Consider the following 13,442-nt stretch of genomic DNA (forward strand, 5'->3'; position numbering starts at 1 on the left):
AGACCCAGGCCAAACACCAGCACTTCCAGCCAGGGGACGCAGGTAAGAGGCTGGTGCCCAAGGTGGGTCTCAACTGCGCCCTCTGGTGGGAGCGACCAGGAAGTGGGCGCCAGCACCCAAGAGAGCTGCAGACCTCCCGGGGCCCTGGGGCACACCAAGTGGTCTGGGTGTGCAGAGTTTGGGGTGGCAGGCAGGGAGTGCGGTGAGGTCCCAGCAGCCTCTTGACAGGCTGTGCAGGCCACGCCGGGGGCCCTGGGATCAGACCTTGAAAAGACCCTTTAAAATAAGCAAGCACCACAAATCACGACTTCTGGGGTCCCGAGCGCAGGCGCCTCCCAGGAAAGGCTCCGGGAGCGGCTCCAGCGCCCAGGAAAGGCTCCGGGAGCGGCTCCAGCGCCCAGGAAAGGCTCCGGGAGGGGCTCCAGCGCCCAGGAAAGGCTCTGGGAGGGGCTCCAGCGCCCAGGAAAGGCTCTGGGAGGGGCTCCAGCGCCCAGGAAAGGCTCTGGGAGGGGCTCCAGCGCCCAGGAAAGGCTCTGGGAGGGGCTCCAGCGCCCAGGAAAGTCTCCGGGGAGGGGCTCCAGCGCCCAGGAAAGGCTCCGGGAGGGGCTCCAGTGCAGCGAAGGGGTGGGCTGGGTTGGGGGCCAGGGGCAAGGCTGGGGAGCACCCCTCCTGGGCTTCTGGAAGCCAGCAGCTCAATGCCACTCTTAGAGGCCACCATAATCCCTCCCAAAGCCCTGAAGGGCACCCTCCCCTGCGCGTGCTGTGTACCCGTTCTGGGAGCTCAGTGAAGGCCACCCTCGGGAGAACTAGGGGGGTCTAGGGAGACAGGAAGGTGTCTCAGCCCAGGCCCCTCACCAAGGAGCCAGCAGGGGAGGGGGCAGTGGGTACCACCCAGCCCACCCTGGATCAGCCTCCAGGGACACCCTTCTCCAAGGAGAACCTGCCCCAGAGGAAGGGAGAATGAAGGGCACTTGGGGACCTGGGGGACCAGCAACTGGGGCTGCACCCTGCTGTATCTGTCCTGAAGAACATCACCACATTCCTGCATCTGTTTCCACTTTCCAGCCCAGAGAAACTTTACAGGCAGCTGCCTCGCTCCCTGAGCGGCGGCCCAGACATATGAGAGTGCCTGTGCCGGGGAGGGCCCCCCAGGGCTGGCGAGCCGCCCTGCCACATAGCAGCAGGGCCTGCAGGAGGGGTGCTGCTCAGAGCCCGCCCGGGCCCGCTCGGGGCCTGCAGGGTGGAAAGAAGGGGCAGCCCCCCGCAGCCGGGGAGAGAGCTGGCCCGTGAGGGTGACCACTGGCCCAGCCCCCAGAGAACGGTCCCCACATGGCCTCCCAGACAGAGCGGCAGGCAGGGAGGGTGAGCCCTGTGCCCACGGGACCTGTGTCCAGAGCAGCCAGGAGAGGAGCGGGGGACGGCCCACAGCCAGATGCCCGGCCTCCACCCTCCACCCTCCGTCCAGTGGGCGCCAGCGTTCCCCTTCTCTCCCTGGAGCCTCCGGTGCCGGCAGGGGCCCCATCGAGCACGTCCTGCACGGCAAAAAGGCCCCACGGAGGGACTGAGGGCTAATACTCCGCTTCTCGGTTACCCCTTACCCCCAGCCTCAGCCCCACCCCCAGGCTCCCCAAGATTGGGGTGGGGGACCTGGGCCTGGGAAGTCCAGCTCTGCAGGCCAAGAGCAGTCCATGCTGCCCCCGCCCCAGGCCGGGCCTCCCCACCCAGCAGGCGCCCAGTCTCCCCAGTTTGGGGCAGCACGGCTGGACCAGTGTCCCTGCCGACGGACGACCACAGCTCCTGCTGCATAGGGCCCTGGAGAGGATGGTGGCCCAGGGGCTCCCGCCCGTCACAGAAGGCCCCCGGGGAAGTGGCCAGATTCAGCTGTGGCTACAGAGAGGGTGCAGCCCAGGTCCCAGGGCTCAGGGTCCCAGGGTCCAGCCTCCATGGAGAGCACCGGGCCCAGGACACGCCCTTTCACCGCCTGGGCCCCAGCAACCTGGCGTGAGTGGCGCTGGCCAGGGCCCACGATGGGTGGCAAGGGTCCTTCGGCATCCCACGCTCAGCAGGACGGAGGCAACTGTAACGGCGGCTGCTCTGAGCAGACAGGCCCCACGGGGCCGCACCAGGCCTCTCAGCCCAGGAGTGGCCCCTCCCAGACCTGGGCACCCCCAGAAGGGCCAGGGGATGGCTGAGGCCAGGAGCCCCGGCAGGGAGGTGGCACCGGGCCCAGGAGGCTGCAGGGGTGCTTACCCAGGCAGGTCCTGCCGTCCGCGTGGAGCCGGAAGCCGGGCTTGCACTCACAGAGGTAGGAGCCTGGCGTGTTCACACACCTGTGCTGGCAGCCGCCGTTGTGCACCTGGCACTCGTCCACATCTGCATGGGGACACGGGGCCGGGGGTCAACAGCCAGAACCCACCCAGGCCGCCCCCCTCCCCCCGGCTCTGCTCTAGCCCCAGGGAGCCCAGCCTGGCCCCCCTCTCTCAGGACACTGCCCCCGCCCAGGTGTTGGGGCCCAGACCCGGGACCTTCCTTCTCAGGCCACGCTGCCTGCAACAGTGCCGAGCCCCTCACCGGCCTGCCGGAGCAGAGTGGAGACAAGGCAGGCCTGTCTCCAACGTCTGACGGCCCCTGGGAGGAAGAGCCACCACCTCTGGGGAGCAGCGGGGGTCGGCCAGATCTCGGGGGACAAGCTCAGGTGGGAGGGCATAGATCCTAGCGCCTTTCAAGACTGAACCCAGAGCACATGCTCTTTTCCAAACTCCAAATCCAGAAATGCTCTCAGGGCAGGGCTAGCTGCTCCTCGGGGGGCCCACAAGCCCAGAAGAAACTGGTAACTCGGGAGATGCCCCTGCCCAGGCCTCGGGGTGGGGGAGGCTGAGTGAGGGTAGGATGGAGGGTATGCTCTGTGTTGAACAGTGTCCCCCAAATTCATGTCCATCCACAGCCTCAGGGTGTGACCTTATCTGCAAGCAGGGTCTCTGAGACGTAATTAGTTAAGGACTGAGATCAGGTCATACTGGAGAAGGGTGGCCCCCCCATTCGGGGACACACAGGGGTCCTGGAGACACACAGGGAGACAGAGATTGGAGGGAGGCGGCCACAGCCTAGGAAGCCAGGAGCCCCCAGGAGCTGGACGAGGCAGGAGGGACCCTCCCCCGGGTTTCCGAGGGAGCACGGCCCCGCCGACACTTTGGCCTCTGACTTCCAGCTTCCGGAGCATGAGAGAGAAATGTCTGTTGCTGAAGCCACCTGGCCTGTGGTATCTGTTTCGGCAGCTCCAGGAAACCAGTGCAGGTGGTCAGCCTGGGGTCCCTGTGCCAGCGACTCAGGAGGCCAGCACAGCGGACATCCCCAGGGCAGGACCGAGTGGAGGTCCCGGGCACTCCCCTTCCAAGACCCCTCACACCTGAAACCACCCACCACCGCGCAGGGGGCCTGTGCTCGCCTGCCCCTTCTGACGGCACCGTGCCACAGGCCATAGGAAAGCGCTGACCGGAAGCAGACAGGGCTGGCCCAAAGGCCCGGGGCCACCCCACTAGCTGAGCTGGAAGCTGGAGGGTGAGAAAGACCCTCCCAGGAGTGGAGGCCCAGGGGCTGCACCCCAAAGCACCGGGCCCTACGGCCTGGCCTGGGTCACCTCGGCAGGAACGCAGACATGCCCAGACCCTTCAGGCCGCCCCTCCCCCCCCGCCCTCCCTCCAGGCCCACGCCCACCACCCTGGACCTCAGCGGAGGCCAGGCAGGAAGGCAGGAGGCAACAGGCTGCCTCAGGCACCTGTGTGCGAGGTTGACGTCAGGAGGGACCCAACTGCCCGGGAGACACGGAGAGACGGAGGGAAGAGGCCGCTGCTCGGGCAGCACAGAACCGAGCGGCCCTGGGCATGGGGACACGAGCCCACGCCTGGTCCTCAGCCGGTCCACACCCCTCAGACGCCAGCCTCACCAACAGGGCAGTCAGCTTCCCAGACCAGGAAAAGGGGAGACAGACACACAGACGTGCTCCGCTCCCGAGCGTCTAAGAGACAAGCATCTGGGGCACCTCTGCCCTGGCAGCAGAGGCCCCGACTGCGGGCCGAGCTCGCAGGAGGCCACAGTCAGCTCAAAGTGCGGGTGGAAGATTCCACTCTGCCTGGCTCCACTGGGAGAAAGTTTAGTGACTTCAGGGGCAGGTCTGCAGCTGTGTGGAAACCTGGCTTGTTCCCAGGGGCTGTGCGGAGCTGAGGTTCCTCTAATTCTGCTTAATAGTCCCGAGGGTCCACACTATTTGCTGCAACTCCACTGTCCAGCTCTCACCTGCCGTCCCCACGAAACTGCCCGCCTTCGAGGCTCCCGTCCTAAAGCCCCAGCCATCCGAGCACACCTTTGAAGGGCAGCGAAGGCGGCACGGCGGCCAGGCTCCTCCTGGAGTGTCCCCAGAGCCTGCCTGCCAGCTGTGCTTCCCACGGACAGAAATCCTGACTCCAGTCCACACCCTGAGCACGTGCCTGGCCCTCCAGGAATGACCCAAGACGAACCCAGGAGGCCAGGGCCTCTGCTCCACGCACAAGCCAATCCACCCTGGGGAGACCCCCCAGAGTGCCCCCCAAGCCCCGAGGCTGCCTCAGAGAGGAGATGAGACCAAGAGAACCCCTCCTTGGAACACGGTGACCTGAGGGGGCTTCCTCGGAACGACACCAGGATGACTGGCAGGGGGAGGGTTGAAGGCAAAGGGTTAACGGCCCTCAACAGAGCCCCGAAGAGTCTTGGGGAACAAAGGGACCCAGGGCATGGGGAGAGGTCTCAGGACCCAGGGCCCTCCTGCGGGAGAGTCAGCTGGGTGATGTGGAAGACAGTAGGCAGACCCACACCCGCTGGGCACGGCAGGACGGGCCATCCGAGGGGCCTCAGAAAGGAGACCCCATCCCCTCTGAGCTCAGATCCCTCTCTCTGCGACCCCTTCAAGGGTCCTTGAAAAGTAAAGTGACCGCACGGAGCACAGCACTGGGCATACAGTAGGGGTTTAGCGAGGCTCGGGGGAAGAGGCGCCACGTGTGCCGTCCAAGGGGGCGGGTGGACGGACTGAGTCGCGGTGTGTCTCGAGTGGCCTCGCCGGGCAGGCAGGTAAAGCCACAAGAGGAGGACAGAGGGGCCGTCGTTCCCAGACGTGGCCCCAGAGGCAGGCGCGGAGAAGGCACACCAGCGGGGATGCTGGCTTTCAAACCGGCTCTCACTGGTCACCCCAGACACTGGCCTCAGAGAGCAGCTGACCGCAGAGGCACTGCACCCCGAAGCCCTCGGGCACCTGGCCGGGGGGCGAGCCCGCCCCGGGGGCTGTGTCCTTGAGCAGGACACATGGGGAGCCCGGCAGCCTGTGGGCCACAAAGACACCAAACTGATGGACACTCTGGGAAAGAAGGTGGGGGTTGGGCAGGGGCAGGCCGCCATCGTTAGGGCCCTTCCAGCAACAGCCCTGACCACGGGGCCCTCTCCACCATCCCACCCACGTGACCACGCTCTTACCGTCCTCCTGCTGCGAGGACGGGACATTTAGCCCCAAGAGGTGCTCCCGGGCTCTGCCTAAATCACACGGGCCAGCCCCTCGGCCCCAGGAGCCCTCCCCTCCCCCAAAGGTGCACCGACAGTGACAGGGACCGTGGCCAGCAGCAAGGTGGGAGGCCACGAGGCCCAGCCAGCGCTCCCCCTGTCCAGGGTTTGCTGTCAGCCCGTCTGAATATCTGGACCCAGCAGGGCAGCTCAAGGCTGAAGGATCTGAGGCCTCCCCCTTCACCTCCCTGCTCATGGGCGGGCAGGGCATTTGAGCAGACGCACTCCTGCTGGGGTCCCTCCAGCTCTGAGATCGAGGCCCCTTCATAGAGATGACTTACACTCAGAAAGCAAGGCAGGACGGAGTTACCGAAAGCCTGCCGGCCCCACTCCCAAGGCGGGCCACGTGGTGGCAGAACAGAGCTGTTCTCAGCCACCTCCGATGACCCACAGCCGCTGACCCTGTGACCGTGACTGTGGTCACGCTGTGACCCGAGGAGCACAGGCTCAGCTCTTTGAGGGTGTGGGCAGCTGGATAATGGCCCCTCAAAGAGGCCCACATGCTAATCCCTGCAACCTTACACAACAAAAGGGACTTTGCAGGTGAGATGGGAGATTATCCAGGTGGGTCCAACGTCAGCACACAGGCCTTACAAATAAGAGACAGGAAGGAAGGAGGGCCCAATGCAATGGAATACTACTCAGCCATAAAAAAATAAAATAATGCTATTTACAGCAACAGGGATGGACCTAGAGATGATCACACTAAGAGAAGTAAGTCAGAGAAAGACAAATACCACATGATATCACTTATATGTCGCTTCTATGTAACAGAACTTATATGTTCTGTTACAAAACAGAAACAGACTCACAGACACAGAAAACAAACTTATGGTTACCAAAGGGGCAAGGGGGGGGGGATAAATTAGGAGTTTGGGGTTAGCAGATACACGCTCCCATATAGAAAATAGGTAAACAAAAAGGACCGACTGTATAGCACAGAGAACTATATTCACTATCTCGTAATAATCTATAATGGAAAAGAATCTGAAAAATAATATATATATATACATGTATAATCGAATCACTTTGCTGTATACCTGAAACATCGTAAATCAACTATACTTCGGTAATAAATAAAATTATCTACAGCCACGAAAAAGAAAAAGATGCTGCGCTGCTGGCTTTGAAGATGGGGGGCGGGGCCACAGCCAGGGATGCAGGCACCTCTAGAAGCTGGAAGAGGCAGGGAACAGATGCTCCCCGGAGCCTCCAGGAGGGACCCGCTCTGCCAGCACCTTCACGTTCACCCTTCTCAGACTTCTGACCTCCAGAACTGTAAGGTACCAGACCTGGGTGATTTTAAGCCACCAGGTTGGGGCAATGTGTCCCAGCAGCATGGGAAATGAACACAGAGTGAATGACTATCTTAGCAGCCTCTCCAGAGTCACGGAGGCTCAGACCACCCAAGCTGGAAATCCAGGTTCCCGAAAGTCCGCTCTGCCCAGCCTGGCCTCCTGACACCCGCAGTGAGGGCCACTGTGCTCCCTGAGGGGCTGGCGGCAGTCCCCTGGGTCCCGCGATGCAGGCCTGCCCTCACCACCATGCCGCGCCGCCTCTACCTGGGGACCCCGGCAGGGGGACCGCTGCCCTGAGACCCCGGCCGAGCATTGGCCCCTTGGACTCTGAAACTACAGCAGAAAACGTACGGTCATCTGGTCTCCTTGGAGACATCGGCCCTGCTCAGCCATCCTCTGGGCCAGTCTGTGCCATTCTCCATGCCAGAGGGCACACAGCCGGCTCTCCCGGACAGGACGGAGGGGGGCTGGTCCCCAAGGTGGTGCGGGCACCCCCAGCTGAAAGGGAGCTTGGAGGCTGTCTCCAGAGAGTCAGGGGCCGACACCCAGCCTGGGGTAAAGACGCTCCGCCCCGTGCAGCTCCCACCGGCACCGGGGCACTGTCTGAGCGCCCAGGGCTCTGAAGCCTTGAGACTACCTCTGGGCTACAGCGCTCTGGCCGGTGGGAGCAGGCAGGCCACGAGCAGGGCTATTTTAAGGAACAGCCAGGCCGGGGTTCAGCAGGACAGCCCCTGGGGTCTCACTGCTACCCTCAGCTCAGATGTGTGGCTGGGGATTTGGCGGCCCGGTGACGAGGACTGTGGCACACGCTGGCACGCAGGGACACATCACTGTGCAGACACAGGGCCGGCTCCCCTGGGAGCCCGCAGGACTTTCGGTGTCTGCTGAGCTGGGTGATGGTGACAGTGCCTCGGGGAGCCCATCATGTCGCTGCTGGGAACCCAGGAGACCACCTGCCCCTGCGGAGACCACCCCAAGTAAGCCCCTTCTGGTATCTCAGCCACACTTACAGGAAAATCTAAGCCCCCGGGATCCTGCCAGAAAGCGCCCCTCGGTGGTTACCAAGTTCGCAGTCCTGCTTCCCCCCAAACGTGCCGCAAGGTCCTCACCCCGGAGAGCGCATCCCGTCCGCAGGCCCTTCTCCTGGTCCCTCCACGAGCCCAAGCAGCTCTCAGAACAGAGTGGGGGCTCCCGGCTCCCAAAGCCCAGCCCTGCCCAGCCCCACCCAGCACCAGGCCCTTGGATGTCACACAGTTTCACAGCATTTAGTGCCACCAGCGGTGGAGCGACAGTGTCGCTTTGCCTGAGCCGCCCAGTGGGAGGACTGCTTCCCCTGTGGGGATGGGGTCTGGGCCCCTGCTGGCCGAGTGACAAAGCTAGGGGAAGCAGGGGTCTCTGTCACAGTCCAGCCCTGCAGCTCAGTGACCTGTGTGTCCTCTGGCAGAGACTGGCACAGACCGGCCCAGAGGACAGCTGAGCGGGGCTGACATCTCCAAGGAGACCAGATGCCCCGTACAGAGCCACACTTAGGGGCCAGTGAGGGCCTGGAGCGGAGCCCAATCCTGGCCCCGCTTTTCTTTAAAAGAGCCCCGCTCTGGACCTGCCTGGTCCTGCTGGCCAGATGGCCGTGGCCCAGGTACAGTCCTGAGGCTTCAGAGCCCCGGCGCAGGTGGCAGGTGTGGTGGCCAGGCCTCAGGCTGCACGGGGAGACGCAGCCTTGCCCCAAGCTGGGTGTCCTTCAGAGCATCTCAAGTGATGACTCACTGCACACCACACCCCCCCTTGCATCTGAGGTTGCCAGACTGCAAACTCCATGGACCCCACGGACACTCCCAGGAGCTCCTGCAGGAGGCTGGCCCAGCATGGGTACCACATCTGAACTGCAGGGAGAGGCAGGATGGACCAGGACAGGGGTGCAGCCGCTTCCCGTGGGCTGCTGACCCTGCATGCTCCCAGCTGACCCTGCAGCCCACTGGGCTGACCATGCTCCCAAGCCTTGGGGTGAGGTGACACCTGCCACACCCACACACACTCCCCCAAGGGGCCTAGGCTCTGAGCACCCTGGAAAGGGAAACCCAAGGGCCTCTCTCTTGAGCCTACCCTACTCTCCTGCTTAACCTCCAGAGCTGCCAGCGCCATGGGGGAGTGCAGCCCCTGTGCCCACCAGCAAAGGCAGGGAGATGTTTCTCCTCCCTCTGGTCAAGAGACCGATCTGCTGTCAGCTGCCCCCGCAGCCAGGCCAGAGAGGGGACAGGAATGTCGGAAGACTCAGGACACAGGGGGCCCTGTCCCAGCCCCATTCCCTCCAGCCGCGCTGTCAGCCGCCCCGGGGCGCAAACTTTAAAGAGGAAACAAAAGCAGTGCCCTGGGATCAGAGCGGGTCCCGCCCGCCCGCGCAGAGCCCGCCGCGCCCACCTGGCCTCCGGTCAGCTGCGCTCACGGGGTAGCCGGCCTGGCCCAGGTGGCACGGGTAGCAGCCCCTCCACAGGTAGCGGTAGTGCGTGCCCGCGACGCGCGCCAGGCCCCCCAGCAGCCCGAGGCACCAGAGCGCCGCCAACCCGCCGCGGCCGCGGGGCGCCTCCATGGCCAGTCCGCTCCCTCGCGGCGCCGGACGGCACGCGCCCCCGGCTCTCCGCTCCCCGCGCCGCTCCGCGGGCGCCTCTGCTGCCGCTGGAGCCGCTGTGGGCCGGCGCGCCCCGCCCCTCGCCTTTCTGTTCCCGGCTTTCCCTCCGCCCCCCGCCCCTCGCAGGTAAAGGCCAAATCCCCGCTGCCGCCAGGCCCCGCCCCGCTCCGCTCCCGCCCAACGGGCCTCGCCGGTCCCCCAGCGCACCGCCCACCCGCCCCGCGCATTCCTACGCGCTCGCTCACGCACCCGGACACACACCCTGACCCATCCACAAGCGCACGCAGCCCCACGTGGACACGCGGACACGTGCACTGGCAGACCCACGTGTGCAACATGCACACAAGACACACACAAGACTGCACAGACGGGCACAGGCACAGACATGCACACAGGCGCTCGCACGGACCGGGTCCCTGCGACAACACGCGAAAGAGCCCACAGCACAGATGGAGGCCACCCGGCGAGGCGCGGGGCCCTGCAGAGGCAGCCTGACGGGCTCGAGCTCGCGAAGTTTGGGGAGAGTGGGGCGCGGAGGCGCCGAGGCCACACAACCGTAGTGGAAACCCCGGGGGTGTACACTCCTGCAGCCCCCAAGCCCAGTGTCCAGCACCCGGTACTGCCATGCCCTCCACTGGACCAGGGCCGGTACCAGAGGGAGCCTGGGCAAGGGGGCCACTGCACCCCTACAGCAGATAGGGCAGGGCCTGAGCCCCAGGTGTCAGGCTGCACCAGAGCCCTGGACCCCTCTTCGCTCGGGGGCACGGCCTGAGGTCCCAGATGTGTCTGAAGCAGCCCTGCCCAAGTTTGGTGGGGTCACAGCGGCTGTGCAGCCAAGCGCCCTGTGCCTTCGGGCCTGACGGGAGCTTGGCCCCCAGCTCCTCTTCTCGGCCAGCCCTGTGCTGACCCCCGATGGCTCCCCCATGGCACCCCGCCTAACCCAGCCCTCCATCTCCCCAGACAGTGTTCGCTATCGTTCTGCGCAGCCTACCTGTGGGCAGGGTTCACGGTGGCGACCTCGAGCTCACGGGAGAGAGGCACCATCTCTCCTTGTCGGGTCCTGTCTGCAGCCCAGAAGCAGCCATCCGCCACCCACCAGATGCCCGGCAGTGCAGAAATGGGCCTGCCCGCCTGCCCAGGCCTCCTGGGTGAGCTTCTCTCCTGCCCCCCCCCCGGGCAGCACCGCAGCCCGTGGGCCCCAGACTGTCACCCAGGGGAGCCTCCATAAATCCCCCGATAGACACACTGCTGGGTGGCCGTTTGAGCTGTGCCTCCCACGCAGGCCAGCACTGTTTATGCTGCCATGGGCATCTCGGTCGCTTGCCAAGGATGCGAACAGAAACATGCCTGTGCAGCTGTGCAGCCACCAGCCAGGCTGCAGGGGGCAGGGGGCGTGGAGACAAGCCCTGGCCCTCGGGGAAGCGCAGAGGGACACCAGAGGGAAACACGGACTCAGAGATCACCCTCACCAACGGACAACAGGGCCTGGACTCCCACGTCAGCACCCGCCCTGGGGGCCAGTCTCCCAGAAGTGGCCCCTTGAGGTGTGGGCTGAGAGTAAAACACCGCTTTCTTGGTATGAATATGAAAAGGTGAACTAGCTCCCTAATCGTTTTTATGGCTCTCGTGTGTAGCTCCACTTTTCTTTCTACGGGACAAGGCAGGTCAACCCCTTGCCCAGCCCCAGCTCTGCTAGTAAGGGGCGGTGCTGTGTGGCCTCGACGGAGCCAGGAACCTCTCTGTGCCTAAGTCTGTAACGCAGGGTGGTCAGCACAGACCTGCCTTGTATGGGGACTGTGAGACAGTGAGGAAAGTGCTTCACTGGGAGTCACTAAGAGTCGGCAGCCAGGTCTGCACGCCCGACCCCCTGCCAGGCCCTATGCCCAGGCAGACACCCCCAGGCCGAGCAGCGGGACCCAGGGCAATGTCCAGAGCAGAGTGTCGCAGGGCCAGTGCGCTGGAACCCTGCTCCGTGGCGGATGCAGCCAGGCTGGCCTGGGAAGGGTCAGGGGACCCAAGGACTGTCCCTATCCCTCAAGAGCTGCCACCCTGGTACCCCTCGACCCTCCCCGACCCTAGCACCCACATGCCGGCCGGGGATCACTCCTCTGGCCTCTCGTCTCAGCCCGGGGATGCCACCACCCTATTATACCACCTGGACTCCAACTCACGTCCTGGCCTGAGCTGGGGGGGGAAGGGGGGCCGTGCACCGCCTCAGCCTTCCTGGGGCAGGGATGGGCTGCTTCAGACCCCGTCTCCAGCACACGGCAAGGGGGCACGGGCTGGAGAAGAGCAGAGCGGCCTGGGGGCAGCAGACGTGGGGCCCAGCCCACCGAACAGCTGGATGACACGGACACGTCCCAGGCCCCCACTGATCTCAGTATCCTCACCTGTACAGTGGGCAGGGGGCCGGAGGGGAGCAGCTGAGGGGCCCGCGGGCCTGCACCTCTGCAATACACATGACATGGGGAGGAAAGCGGGGCCAGGTATGTCCCCTGCCGTGTGTCCACAGGGGCCAGGAAGGAGGAAATCGGCCAGGCAAAAGCCAGCTGAGTGTCCAGGGGCAGCTCCTGAAGCACAGGGAGGCTTCTCAGATGCTTCTCCACCTCAAATCTGGGTGAAGAAAACACTGACTTTTCTGCCCTGGAAGCCGTCAAGAGCTACGCGAGGCCCGGGGCGTGCCCTCAGCGCCCTTCCTCAGGCACCGACCGGCCAGCAGGGGGCTGCCGCTGGCCCTCCCGCCTCCTTCCACCTCTCCCGCGGGCACGGCCCGCCCACCTCTCCTTTGTGTCCCTCCCAGACACGCCTGTAATTAAACCCTCTTTCTGCCCAGAAGGGAACCCACCAGCCAGGCGTCCTCCTCTGGCATCCCTGGGCCCTGCCCTTGGCACACGGGGGCCCGGACGTTCTCATACAGTCCTTTTCCAGAGGAGAAATGACCTGCCCAAGGTCACGCAGGACAGGGGGCACCGACGGGGGCCAGGTCTGACCTAAATCCTGTCCGCGTTGTGCGCCCTCCTCCAGGCTCCTGGAGACACGACCCCAGCAGGTGCCCAGTGGCCCCCTGTTGGGAGGCAGCCAGTGGGTTCTGAGCGGCGGGGGGCAGAGGCCGAGCAGTTGGGGGTGCACCTGAGTCATCGGGCCACCACGGGGTTTCTCCTGCTCTTCCACTGCCCCTCGCCACAGGGGCCCCGGACTGCCGGCCAGAACCCAGTGCTGGGCTCCTCCAGGCCAGGCTACCAAATGGCTCCCAGCATCAGAGCTGAACCCTGGGCAAAGCGTTTCTAGCGGGTACTGGCTCCAGATCCCGGCTCTTCCACCCGTCTCTGGGTGGCCTGGCCCACCCAGAGCCCCAGCTTCCACAGCAGCCGAGATGCCCACCCTTCCTCCTGCCTGCGAACGGTGAGCTCCTATGCATCTGTCGAGGGCCAACTCAGAGGTGCCCTTCTCTGCAAAGCTCCCCAGCCCGCTCACTCCCAGAGCCAGCCTCCGCCGCCTCTGCGTTCCCCCCGCTGCCAGCCCATCCCTCCTTCACACTTCAGCCTTCACTCACTCACTCCCTTCATTCCGCGAGGACCTGTGTGCCCACTCTGGGCAGGACATGGTCCTGAGAAACAGTGATGTCTCCCCACCCAGCTGAGAGCCACGTTCAGGTCCCCAGAGCCCGAGACAGCTCGTGATACGGATGAGCTTGGCGGTACCTCCCTTAAGGACCGGGGGTTGGGGGGAGATGGCTTCGGGCCTCCATCCCCACTAGGCTGGGCGTGGGGACTCTGGCACAGCCGTGATGGCAGCAGGCCACCAAGCGCAGAATGCCACCAGCAGCTCAGACAGAGCCTCCTCGGTGCCACCGCACACATCCAGGCCCGCGGCTGTGGTCTGGAAGCTGTTTGGGAAATGCTTTCCCGATGCGGAGACTCGGGCTGGGTGTCTCTGCC

The 13,442-nt window shown here is 64.7% G+C and overlaps 1 protein-coding gene across 1 annotated transcript in view; it reads right to left on the bottom strand.

Moving 5' to 3' along the window:
- The window catches only part of MEGF6 (multiple EGF like domains 6), a 37,454-nt gene extending 27,867 nt beyond the window's left edge, over positions 1-9,587 (bottom strand). The window contains exons 1-2 of the mRNA XM_079928509.1: positions 9,297-9,587; positions 2,251-2,373 (exon numbers count right to left, since the gene is read on the bottom strand). Of these exons, the coding sequence (XP_079784635.1) occupies positions 2,251-2,373; positions 9,297-9,465 (292 nt within the window). The 5' untranslated portion in view covers positions 9,466-9,587. The remainder of the gene's footprint in view (positions 1-2,250; positions 2,374-9,296) is intronic.
- Between the last annotated feature and the right edge of the window lie 3,855 nt (positions 9,588-13,442).

This window comes from Stenella coeruleoalba, assembly GCF_951394435.1.
Source record: "Stenella coeruleoalba genome assembly, chromosome: 1".
NCBI classification, from domain to species: Eukaryota; Metazoa; Chordata; class Mammalia; order Artiodactyla; family Delphinidae; genus Stenella; species Stenella coeruleoalba.